Below are 12673 nucleotides of genomic sequence, written 5' to 3'. Positions count from 1 at the left end.
GCTGAGGCGGTTAGGGGTCGGCCAGGTGAAGGGGGAGGGGAGCTGTGGGGTATATGGGGTTGAGTGTGTGTCAGGGGGAGGGATGTGCTGAGGCGGTTAGGGGTCGGGCAGGTGAAGGGGGGGTGCTCTCAGTGTTTTGGGTTCAGGCTGCCTGCAGGGGAAGGCTGAGGTGTGTAGGGGGAGAGGCACTGAGGCACATGGTAGGGGGCATGCAGGTGGAGTGGTGCTCCAGGAGGGGATGCTGGTGAGTTTGTGGTGTGACTCTGAGTGATTCTGCTCTCGCTGTCTCTTCCCTGCCCAGAACGCTTCCTTACTGGATGTGCCCCAGCCCGACCTGCCGCTCTGCTTCGAACAGACCGTGCTTGTTTGGATCCCTCTGGGCTTTCTCTGGCTTTTGGCTCCTTGGCAGCTTCTTCCCATGTTTAAACCCAGGACCAAGAAATCATCTCTAACCAAAATCTACCTCACCAAGCAGGTACAGCATCCTATGGCCCTACAGAACCGCGGGGATAATGGGGCCAGGGGTGGAGGGATGTAATCCGGTGTATTGGGGCCAGGGGTGGGGAATGCCCGGGGCTGGGGAGAGATGTAATGGGGCGTGCGGGGGGAACACCCTGGGCTGGAGGGATGTACTGGGGTGTAATGGGGTGCAGGGTGGTGAGCACAGTGGGTAGGAGGGCTTTGTGGGGTATGGGAGTATTGTGCTCATAAGGCCAGAGTGGCATGATCAGATGAGGAACGGGGCATGTGACCAGACAGCTGGAACAGGACCTTGGGAATGGCCCGGGACTAGATGGTTAATACTGGGCCCACATGGGATGGAGGGATGTAATGGGGTGTGGGGCCTGTGGGCATGGTACCGCTTCCACCATCACACCCCTTGTCTCCCCTGCGGTGGTGTTGACAGACCTAGGGCTGTGTTCCCCAGCAGCCCAACGGGCAGGGACAAAGCCAGTGTCTCTCCTAACAGCTGCTTTCCCCCAGGCGCTGACCACATTGCTCTTGCTGACCGCAATGGCTGAACTGGCCTTCACGTTTGCAGAGGACTTTGGCCAGTACCCCCACCCGACTCCCACCAGCAGGAACCCCGCTGTCCAATACACAAACCCTGCGCTGTACACTGTGACATGGGTAAGAGACTGCCATGCCTGCCACCAGCTGAATTCACGCTGGGTCATCACGGGGACAGAGCTGGGGTGAGGGGAGGAAACAGTAAAGAGAGGTTTAGGCTGAATCTCAGGAAAACTCCCTAGCAGTGCGGGGCCATAGCCTGGGGACAGGTGGGTTGTGGGAGCAGCACACTGATTAGATGTGTCTGCTAACACAGGCAGCAGTGAAATAGTTAATATAGAAATGTAAATGTGCAGCGTTAGGTTCCAGAGCGAACCCCTCATTCAGCGGGAGGGCTGGTGAGTGATGGTTCCAGGCTCCCTGCACACTCAGGCAGTGGTCATAGCATCGGTGTAACCATGCCTCTGTGGGTCACAACTGAGAATACCAAATTCAAGACAAACTGCTGAGAAATAGGGCAGACGCCACACCCCAGAACTGGTGGTTATTCTCCCATAAGATATACCAAACCAGCAACAAAAGTAAACTTCGGTTTCACCACACTGGCTAACAAGAAGTCAGAACAGCAGTTTCCTTAGGTATTCCAGTCCTTGTATCACCACCAAAAACACTTGACTTAAAGATGAGTGGTTCTTTAAAACCAATTTTATCAAATAAAAGGTTCTTTTGATCCCAAAGGACCAGCCACACACCTAGGTCAATATACAACTCAGATCTGACCCAATAATTATGCTGTTGCCAATCCTTGAGTGTCTAAAATCTAAAGGTTTATTTATAAAAAGAAAGAAAGGTGAGGGTTAAAATTGGTTAAAGGAATCAAATACATACAATAATTGCAAAGTTCTTGGATCAGGCTTGTAGCAGTGACGGAATAAACTGATGACTTAAGGGCATGTCTACACTTGCAAAGTTACAGCGCCGGCAGTTACAGCGCCGCTCAGAGAGCACTGAAGGGAAATCGCTGTTGTGTGTTCACACTGACAGATGCCTGCGCAATAACGTGTTCACACTTGCAGCACTTGCAGCACTATTCGGAGTGGTGCCCTCTGGGCAGCTATCCCAGAGAGCACCTCTTTCTCTTTTGCCGCTAAGAGTTGTGGGAAGGCGGAGGCGGTCGTGGGGCATCCTGGGTCCTGTCCCAATGCCCCGTGATGCATTGCTTCACATCTCAGCAATCCCTGTGCTTCCGTCCGCATTTGGTGCCATCTTTCAACGGTTTGTGTACTGCGCGCGCTGCCTCTTTCGGGCTGCAGGAATGGATCCCGAGCTGTTGACCAGTATGCTGCTCGCTGTGACCAACATGTCACGAGTGGCAGTGGAGTTAAAGTTAAGTTATTCCTTAAACTACAAAGGCAAGAGGAGTGCAACATTGAGGGCCGGCTTTAGGACCTGCAGGGCCCGATTCAAATACCCAGTGGTGGTCCAGGTCTTTGGCGGCAGGGGGTCTGTTCCGGGTCTTCCGTGGTACTGAATGACCCCCCCACCGCCGAAGTGCCGCCAAAGACCCGGAGCGGACTGCCTCCAGGTGAGTAAAAAAAATAAAAAGTCGCCTAAGGCGCGGGGCCCTCTTAAGCGCAGGGCCCGATTCCGGGGAATCGGCCTAAAGCCGGCCCTGGCGACATTAATCTCGCCACGCATACTAGTTACGACACGAGATTGCTTGTGGCATTCACGGAGGTGCTGACCACAATGGAATGCCGCTTCTGGGCTTGGGAAACAAGCACTGAGTGGTGGGATCACATAGTGATGCATATCATGGGATGACGAGCAGTGGCTGCAGAACTTTCACATGAGGAAAGCCACTTTCCATGGGACTGTGTGATGAGCTCATCCCAGCCCTGCGGCACAAGGACATGAGAATGAGAGCTGCCCTGTCGCTGGAGAAGTGCGTGGCGATTGCACTGTGGAAGCTGGCTACTCCAGACTGCTACCGATCAGTTGCTAACCAGTTCGGAGTGGGAAAGTCGACCGTTGGAGACATATTGATGGAAGTGCGCAGGGCCATTAATTGCATCCTGCTCCAAAAGATCGGGACTCTGGGCAACATGCGTGACATTGTGACTGGCTTTGCACACATGGGCTTCCCTAACTGCAGAGGGGCGATCGATGGCACGCACATTCCAATTCTGGCACCAGACCACCTAGCCACCGAGTACATTAATCGCAAGGGGTATTTCTCAATGTTTCTCCAGGCGCTTGTGGATCACCGTGGGCGTTTCACAGACATTAACGCAGGCTGGTCTGGAAAAGTGCATGACGCATGCATCTTTCGGAACACTGGCCTGTTCAAGAAGCTGCAAGCAGGGACTTTCTTCCCAGACCAGAAGATCACCGTAGGGGAAGTTGAAATGCCCATTGTGATCCTGGGAGACCCCACCTACCCCTTAATGCTGTGGCTTATGAAGCCATACACAGGGCACCTTGACAGCAGCAAGGAGCGATTCAACAACAGGCTGAGCAAGTGCAGAATGACTGTGGAGTGTGCATTTGGCCCTTTAAAAGCCCGCTGGTGATGCCTGTATGGGAAGCTGGATCTGGCCAATGACAATATTCCTATGCTTATAGCCGCGTGCTGTACACTCCATAATATTTGTGAAGGGAAGGGTGAAAGCTTCACTCAGGGCTGGACCGCAGAGGCTCAGCGCCTGGAGGCTGAGTTTGAACAGCCAGAGACCAGGGCTATTAGAGGGGCACAGCGCGGGGCCATAAAGATCAGCGATGCTTTGAGGCAGCAATTTGAAGCTGAAAGCCACTAATATTTGTTGCTATGCTCGGGATTGCAGTGCTTGTAATGCTAGGAGGAGATTGGTGCACATGATGCAAGAAGGGGCCTTAACGTAATTGCATGTTGCGTTTCAGTGCTTTTTTTTGCTTTCACTTAATAGACTAAAGATTGATTTCAAACAAACACAATTCTTTTATTGAAAGACAACAACCAGAGGAGAGAGTCAAACGAAAAAAATCATCAGCAGGGAGGGGGAGGGGGGAAGGGAAGGTCTCAAGAGGAGGAGGGGTCCCGGGATGGCTATAGATTGTGTATGTCCAGGTATCATACCCAACCTTCTCCTTTGGAGTACAATGCAGTGGGTGCTGTACTTCAGCAGGGCCAGACTGCAGAGGGATGGGTGTTGAGTGCAGTGGGTATTGGAGTCCACACTGCTGGACTGTGAGGAGGGAGGAGTGGAATGCTGCAGGTAGAGACTGGAGCCAGGAGGTTGATAAGAGAGTGTTGGCGGTGTCTGGGGGGGCGCATGGGAAAGAGTTTTGCGACAGGGGCTGCAGGGGAGGGCGGGCACGGAGCTGCTCGGTTTGAAGAGCTAGTATCACCTGAAGCATGTCAGCTTGGTGCTCCATAACTGTTAGGAGCCGCTCCGTGGTTTCTTTCTGGTGTGCCGCATTCTCCTTTCAGTCCCTCTTCTCGCTGTCCCGCCACTCCTTCAGTTCCTTTTTCTTGGCGGCGGAGTGCATCATAACCTCACGCATAAAGTCCTCCTTAGTTCTTCTTGGACGTTTTCTAATTCTGCGCAGCTGTTCCATGTCTAGTTGGCAGCCGATTTCAAGCGGAGTGCCCCAAGGATCGGTCCTGGGGCCGGTTTTATTCAATATCTTCATTAATGATCTGGAGGATGGTGTGGATTGCACCCTCAGCAAGTTTGCAGATGACACTAAACTGGGAGGAGTGGTAGATATGCTGGAGGGTAGGGATAGGATACAGAGGGACCTAGACAAATTAGAGGATTGGGCCAAAAGAAATCTGATGAGGTTCAACAAGGATAAGTGCAGAGTCCTGCACTTAGGACGGAAGAATCCCATGCACTGTTACAGACAAGGGACCGAATGGCTAGGCAGCAGTTCTGCAGAAAAGGACCTAGGGGTTACAGTGGATGAGAAGCTGGATATGAGTCAACAGTGTGCCCTTGTTGCCAAGAAGGCTAACAGCATTATGGGCTGTATAAGTAGGAGCATTGCCAGCAGATTGAGTTTCCCCTCTATTCAGCATTGGTGGGCCTCATCTGGAGTATTGTGTCCAGTTTTGGGCCCCACACTACAAAAGGATGTGGAAAAATTGGAAAGAGTCCAGCGGAGGGCAACAAAAATGATTAGGGGGCTGGAGCACATGACTTATGAGGAGAGGCTGTGGGAACTGGGATTGTTTAGTCTGCAGAAGAGAAGAATGAGGGGGGATTTGATAGCTGCTTTCAACTACCTGAAAGGGGGTTCCAAAGAAGATGGATCTAGACTGTTCTCAGTGGTAGCAGATGACAGAACAAGGAGCAATGGTCTCAAGTTGCAGTGGGGGATGTCTAGGTTGGATATTAGGAAACACTATTTCACTAGGAGGGTGGTGAAGCACTGGAATGCGTTACCTAGGGAGATGGTGGAATCTCCTTCCTTGGAGGTTTTTAAGGCCCGGCTTGACAAAGCCCTGGCTGGGATGATTTAGTTGGGAACTGGTCCGGCTTTGAGCAGGGGGTTGGACTAGATACCTCCTGAGGTCCCTTCCAACCCTGATATTCTATGATTCTGTGATTCTGCCGCCGATAACGAAGAGGGAGGCTGTTCTCCCAAGATCATCTCTGTGAAGTTTAAATGCAACATTTTACAGAAGCAGTATTGTTTGCAACACAGACAACACTGTTTCAGTGCTTTAAAACACAGCCCGTACTCACACACCTGTCACTGACTGGCTGACCCCAGGCAAGCCCACATGAGCCACAAGACCCCCAAAATGGTGAGTAGCCGCAGGGGCAGGGTAAATCACTGTTCCCGGACCCTGCTGTACACTGGGCACGTGGCTCTTGGGCACTTGGGGAGAGCCAGCACTGTAGGGTGGGACTGATAATCATTCCTGTCCCCACACTTTCCACAGGAGGTGATCATTATGGAAGATATCTCGCTGCTGAGGGTGAGCAGGGAATCAAGGGAGGGTCTTCTCCAAGCCTGCGGCTTCTGCCCTGGCGCCTATGCGGCTTGCCTGTGTGCAGCAATGGTCCCCCCCACCCGTCATAGCAAAGTGGCGCGGGAAAGTTACCATTAATGGGGCAAGAAACAAAGCAGCTCTGCCGATGAACCTGCGGCAGCGGATTGCCCAGTATCTCCACGAGAGTTTCCTGGAGATCTCTGAGGGAGATTCCCGTGAAGTGAGGGAGTGTATCAACAGCCTGTTCCGCCGCTCAGACTAGGCATGCGGTGGGAGACAAGCCTGCTTTCTGCAACCCTCCTGCCGCCAACAACTCGCTTCAGCAATTCCCAAAATCAGATCCACTTACCGGGGCCTCCTCTCTTGTTTGCGCTTCGCCAAGATCCGACTGCTGTGACTGGCTAGCCTCCTCCGGGGTAGAAAAGAGCTCCTGGCTGCATTCATCTCTGGCCTCCGAGTCATCCTCTGCCTCTGGGTCCCCCTCCCCCTCTTCGTCCAAGATTTCCTCCTCCTGGCTTGGTCCACTCTCGACTGGCACGTGAGCCACCAAAGTATCCACAGGGGCCTTCGCAGTGGAGGTGGGGTCACCGCCGAGTATCGCGTCCAGCTCTTTGTAGAACCGGCAGCTCGTGGGCGCAGCACCAGAGCGGTGGTTTGCCTCCCGTGTCTTGTGGTAGGCATTCCACAGCACCTTCACTTTGACCCTGCACTGCAATGTGTCCCGGTCATGGCCCCTTTCTGTCATGCATTGTGAAATCTGTCTGTAGGTGTCATAATTCCTACGGCGGGAACGCAGCTGTGACTGCACTGCCTCCTCTCCCCAAACGGGGGGTCGCCTGGTGCATGGAGCAGGCATGACCACCTGGAAAGATGCGCTGAGACCACTGCACGCTGTGACAGATTTCCGTTACCAATCTGCCTGAGGCGTCAGGTGATTAGGCTGACTACAGGATTGTTTGGGGAGGAGATGACGAAACACACCAAGGGTTTAACTTTTAAAGCTTTATTAATAAAATAATAAAATAACAGCGGAGAGTGATGGGTGTTTCCCAAATTACTTAGAGGAAGGAAGAAAGCGTTAGTGCCCCAAGCCATAACCCACTTTCATACTCACACACGCTCCACTCACGGCTGGCCAAGCCTGGCTGTAACGTAAGAAGAAGAGGGGGAAAGGTGGACAGGAGTTCGGTTTTGGGCCCAGGTCGTCTGGGGTCCGCTGTAATTTTTGCCTTGCTTGGGCTCTCAGGAGGGTTTTCAGTTTGGGGTTTTTTGGGGGGTGTTGTCGTATAGGGCGCTTTGTGCCTGGTGCTTTTTGTACCAGTTTCAATTGGCTTGCTGTGGCCTTTTTGGCTGCCCAAAACACACCGGCTTTGGAGACTTTGTTTTTCCTTTTGTTGGCCTTCACCGTCACCGCCTGATTTGCTTTTACTGTTTTTACTGCTGTTTGTGGAGCTTTGCTTAACTTCGTTTTTTGTTTTGTTTTTTACGTCAGGGCAGCTGTAGATTTTTTGTTTAGCCCATGACCTTGGGCTGGGGCCAGCATTTTATTTTTGCACGGAGCTAGCTGAAGTGCCGAGTTAACCCGTTTTTTTCTTTTTTTTCCCTTTTGGCCTTTTGCACCCTGCAAGGAATTTTTTATTTTACATTTGCACCTTTGGCCCTCCCCCGAAATGCCTTGCGATGCTTGCAACCGCATTAGCAACATACAATGCTGATTTGCCTCCCCATGGGACCCCCTGAGGGAGAGAGTCCTTGGGCCTGTGACAGTGCATCACCGAACAAACAGGAAGGGGACTTTCAAATTTGCAAAGGAATGTACGGGGTGGGGCTGACGGTTGGTCACCTGAGGGCAGGGCAGTAGAGTTCAAACTGATGACCAGAGGTGAGAACAGGCATTGTGGGACACCTCCTGGAGGCCAATCGCAGTGCAGGGTGTCTACACTGGCACCGAAGCGCGTAGCCCCAATGCAGGAAGTTCTACGCCTCTCGTCGGGGTGGTTTCTTTAGAGCGCTGCATCTGCGCAGTTTCTGCGCACTCAGTGGCTTGGCAGCGTGTACACTTCAGGAGTTACAGCGCTCAGAGCTGCTTTACTGCGCAGAAACTTGCCAGTGTAGACGGGGCCTTAGTCAAGTCTCTGGTTGCTTCCAAATCATTGGAACGTTCTCGGTCCCTTGGTTAGATGCTCCCATTAGTATAAGTCCAGAGGTTTGAGCAGGAAAGAGGCAAAATGGAGCTGTTTCCAGCGCCTTTTATAGCTTCTGCCATGTGGCAGGAAACCCATTGTTTCAAACCAAGCCCTCAGCACAGCTAGTGGAAAATTACAGGTAAAAGGTGGAGTTTGGAGTCACATGGGCAAGTCACATGTCCATGCCTGATTTCTCTTAGTCCCAGAAGAAGCCATTACCTATACCCCAGACAGAAGGACAGTCCATTCAGTGTTGATGGGTTGTGAGCTAAGTGTCCTTTTGATGAGCCACTTAACTTGAATAGTTCCTTCACAATGTGCAGGCTAAACACCTTGTTGGTGTTTCCCAGAAGCAAACACACTGGCAATCCAGGTATAGAGCCAATACTCATTACTTCAGATACAAAAATGATACATGCATGCAAATAGCATAATCATATTCAGCGAATCATAAGCTTTGCATAGACATCTTACATGGCACATTTTGTACAAGATTTGTTGCAGTTATATAACAGTGGTAGCAGCAATAATCTACATGGTCATAGTTTAATCAGATAACGTCACAATCGGTTACACTTGGATCACATTTTTAAATGGAAGCCAATACTGTGGAGCCCGATGCTGCATCTGTGACTTCCTGGGGCCCATGTATAATCTCCAGGTGTAACAATGCTGGTTCTGGCGGGACCCAACTCAGAGTGCCAATTCAGGACAAATTGCTTAAACAGGGCAGTTACAGCCCAATGCTGGGGTTTTTCCGCCTCTACGGCAAACCAAACCAGCCAGACTAAGAGGACTTTGGTCTCACCCCACTGGTTTACCACAGGATTGAAGACAAGATGGAGATGAGGCATCAGCTTTTTATAGTCTTTTCCAGGTGTAAGAACACCTCTTTGTTCTTACTGTGGAAAATTACAGCAAAATGGAGTCTGGAGTCACATGGGCAAGTTCCTGCATACTTTGCTGAGTTAAAAGGCGTATCTGCCTTCTCTCAATGGGTCAATTGTATAGCTGATGGTCCTTAATAGGCCATCAAGCAGGCTAGGCAGAGCTAACACCAACTTGTCTGGGATGTTTCCCAGAGGCATAGCATAAGTTTGAAATACAGACAGTATAGAGTCAATATTCATAACTTCAACTATAAAATTGATACTCACATATAGACAGCATAATTATAACCAGCAAACCATCACCTTGTCTTAGACACCTCATTTGACCCCCTTTATACAAGATTTGGTGCCACTACAGGACTTTGGTTGCAACCATGTTCTATATGGTTCCAGATTATGTCAATAACGTCACACCAGGTCATGAGCCTCTGGGGTCCTACCCCCTGCCCAGGTTACGTTGTCCTGGGTTCCTCTGTCACCAGCCTCCCTGCACCCCCTGCTCTGACCCAGTTCGCTCTCTCCCCAGTTCCTGGTTCTGCTGCTCCATGACACTCAGCGCTTCCACCGGCGCAGGGACTCCGGACCACTCTTCCTCTTCTGGATTCTCTCCCTGCTCTGCGGGGTGTTCCCGCTCCAGACACTGGTCCGGAAGGCACTGCCGGTGAGGAGCAGCGGGGACTGCACGCAAGGGCCCCTGGGAAATCCCTCACACTCCCAGTTTTCCCAGAGGGGCAGGAAAATCCCCTTTCTTGTGGGCTGTTAACTAGCGTCAGCTTTTGGGGCACTGCAGCCCCCTGCGAGCAAGCACCCATGGGGAACGTGAGTGGGGGCTCCTATCTCTCCTCCCATAGGGCTTCAGCTCTGCCCACCCCAGTGCGTGCCCTTGGGGGTCATGTCCAGAGGGGCCTGGGCTGAAAGGAGACAGCTCCAGGAATTCAGGAGCAGTTGAAATGAGGGATTGAGCGGAAAGACTCAGGCAGCCTTAGCCCCACTCACTTTCCTGGTCGTCCCTGGGTCCAGGCTGGGCTTGTACCTCGCTTGCAGGTGCCATCAGTTATCCCTGAGCTTTCCTCCCCCACAGGGCCTGGTTCCTGATCTGCCGCGGTTCAGCCTCTTCCTCATCTCCTATGGGCTCCAGCTTCTCCTCTTGATCATCTCTGCTTTCTCGGATGTCGCCCCAGAAACAGAGGAAATGGCCAAGAAGGTGAGAGCTCTGTGCCCCAGTCTGGGCTTTGGGGACCCTGCGGGTGGCTTGGGGAGGGAGAGGATGCCAGAAGGTGCCTCAGCACAGAGGGGCTGGTGGCACGTGGGCTCCATCTCCACCCATCTTTGAGGCCAGGGTCGTGAGACAGTGTCTGTGAGGTCTCAGTGTGGGCCAGGCGGGTGGAGAGAGTCCCCACACTTCAGCCCTGCTGGGCTCTCAAGCCCTGCCTTTCAGCCTGTGCAGGTCCAGGACTGGCCAGACCTGCCCCACGTGCTCTGTGGGACTCGCTGTGGCCCATCCCCTTTGCCTCAGTGTGAGGCCCCCGCGATCCCACCTTGGAAGGGGGAGACGAGTCAGCTCTTGCCACAGACTCTCCTCTTTCTTTGTGTCTAGAACCCAGAGGTCACAGCCTCCTTCCTGAGCTCTATCACCTTTGGCTGGTACAGCAGGTAGGCAAAGCAGGGTAGGAGGGAGCCCAGGGCGGGAACAGCAGGGGGTTGCAGGCTGGGACTGAGAGGCCCCGGCAGAGCAGTGTGAGTTGTGGCAAGCCCAGGGCTGGGATGGCAGGGAGGCTGAGGTCTGCTCAGATCCTGTTCTCTTACCCTGCTGAGTATCACTGTCTGCCAGGTGCAGGAGGTGCAGGGTGGGAGGAATTGTGGGTGAAATGAGTCGTTCCTGGCTTGCACTGCAGCGAGATTCCCAGAGGCAGCTCGGTTGCTTGGGATGCTGGACTCAGCTTCCAGCACCCGGTGACCCCGAGTGTTGGCGTTGTGTCTGTTCCGGGCTGGTGTGAGGGACAGGCAGCAGGAGAGGCCCGTTTCCGCAGTGTGCAGGGGAAGGTGTTGCTGACCAGAGGCTCTTCCTGCCCCACAGGATGGTTCTGAAGGGCTATCGCAAACCCCTGGAGATGGAAGATCTCTGGGACTTGAAAGAAAACGTGAAAACACAGCAAATCTTAAGCAGGTTTGACAGGAACATGAGGGCCCAGGTGAGGAAGGCCCGTCGGGAGCTGGAGAGACGGCGCTGCAAGAGGAGCTTGCGCGAGGCAGTCCCAGACCACAGGAATGGGCTCGGCAAGGCTCAGAGCCAAGACATCCTGGTGCTGGTAACTTCCTCGCTGCCCCCTGGGCTGGACTTGGGGCTCTGGCGCCGGGTCCCTGGGTCCCTGTGACTCTGCAGTGACGTGAATGAGGAGGGTTGGAGGGAGCCCGCAATAGCTGCCCCACATGTCGTAAGGTTTGCGCCCCTCCCCAGCTCTCCACAGACCTGTCTCACAGCTCCCCTCTCCCTGGGCCGCCCGTGCTGCCCACACGTCCCTCCCAGCCCCGGGAACCAGCCCCAAGTCTCTGATAGGAGCGTGTGAAGCACTAACCCCTGCAGCTCCCCCACCCCTTCCTGAGCACCCATTGCTTTCACCATCCCATGCTGCCTCCCGGCCATCCGGGACTGGGCCTTGCACCTGTGCGGGGCGCCTGTCCCGGGGAAGGGTCCCTGGGTGGGGTGTCTGATCTGGGGAGAAGGGTGCCTTGGGGGGGGGCACCTGTCCTGGGGAGGGGCCCCTGGGTGGGTGGGGGTCCCTGTGCGGGGTGTTTGATCCAGGGGGCCCGTGGAGTGTTGAGTGTGGGGGAGGACCCTGTGGGGTGTCTGACCCAGGGTGGGGTGCCGGCAGGATGCCTGTCTGGTCCAGCTCCCTTTCTCACATGCTGGCTCCGGTCTAGGAGGAGAAGCGGCCGAAGCGGAAGAAGAAGGAGGATGTGGGGGGCCCCAGCGGGGATTACCCCAAGGCCTGGCTGGCCAAGGCCCTGATCAGAACCTTTGCGGGGAACCTGCTGAAATCGGTGGCTTTCAAGCTGGTGCACGACCTGCTGGTGTTTGCCAGCCCCCAGCTGCTGAAGTGAGTCCCCATCTCTGGGCTGCCTCCACAGGGACCTCTCGCCTGCCCTGCACCCAGCCAGGAGCTAGGGCAGGCCCAGGGGGTTTCTCTTGGATGGTGCAGGAACACGCCCAGACAAGGGGGGCTGCTTCATGGTCCAGGGTTTAGCATCAGTGGCTGGTTGTTATAGATGGAATGTGGGTGGGGGAGCCCCAGGGGGCTGGTGTCTGTGTGCTGGGGGTGGTGACGTCCCCAGGGTTAGTCTCTTTGAGGCAGGGGTGGCAATTCCCTTCTGGGTCTCTGTGGGGTGGAGGGGTGTTGGGAGGGGCTGGTATCTGTGGGGCAGAGGTGTCCCCAGGGGTCTGGTCTGTGGGCAGGGTTCTAGCTGGATCTGTGGGGGGCTGGTCTCTGAGGGGCAGGGGTGGCGGGATCTCTGGAGGGATGTTCTCTGTGGGACAGGGGTTGTGGCGTCCCTGGGGGGGTGGTCTCTGCAGGGAGAGGGTGGCAGTATCCTTGGGGGGGGGCTGG

At 54.1% G+C, this 12673-nt stretch overlaps 1 protein-coding gene across 2 annotated transcripts in view; it reads left to right on the top strand.

Annotated features, from left to right (window-relative positions):
- The window catches only part of ABCC2 (ATP binding cassette subfamily C member 2), a 41162-nt gene that overhangs the window by 2742 nt on the left and 25747 nt on the right, over window positions 1-12673 (top strand). The window contains exons 2-8 of one of the 2 annotated variants that reach the window (XM_026651093.1): window positions 302-475; window positions 985-1131; window positions 9595-9729; window positions 10150-10272; window positions 10666-10721; window positions 11146-11377; window positions 11991-12166. In XM_026651093.1, the coding sequence (XP_026506878.1) occupies window positions 302-475; window positions 985-1131; window positions 9595-9729; window positions 10150-10272; window positions 10666-10721; window positions 11146-11377; window positions 11991-12166 (1043 nt within the window). Of the gene's footprint in view, window positions 1-301; window positions 476-970; window positions 1132-9594; window positions 9730-10149; window positions 10273-10665; window positions 10722-11145; window positions 11378-11990; window positions 12167-12673 lie in introns of those variants that run through there. The other variant, XM_026651095.2, reaches the window with a different exon arrangement.

Source organism: Terrapene carolina, unplaced genomic scaffold, assembly GCF_002925995.2.
Source record: "Terrapene carolina triunguis isolate 2854851 unplaced genomic scaffold, T_m_triunguis-2.0 Scaffold95, whole genome shotgun sequence".
NCBI lineage: Eukaryota > Metazoa > Chordata > Testudines > Emydidae > Terrapene > Terrapene triunguis.
Note: the sequence above shows the minus strand (reverse complement) of the source record. Positions and strands in the feature narration are given on the sequence as shown.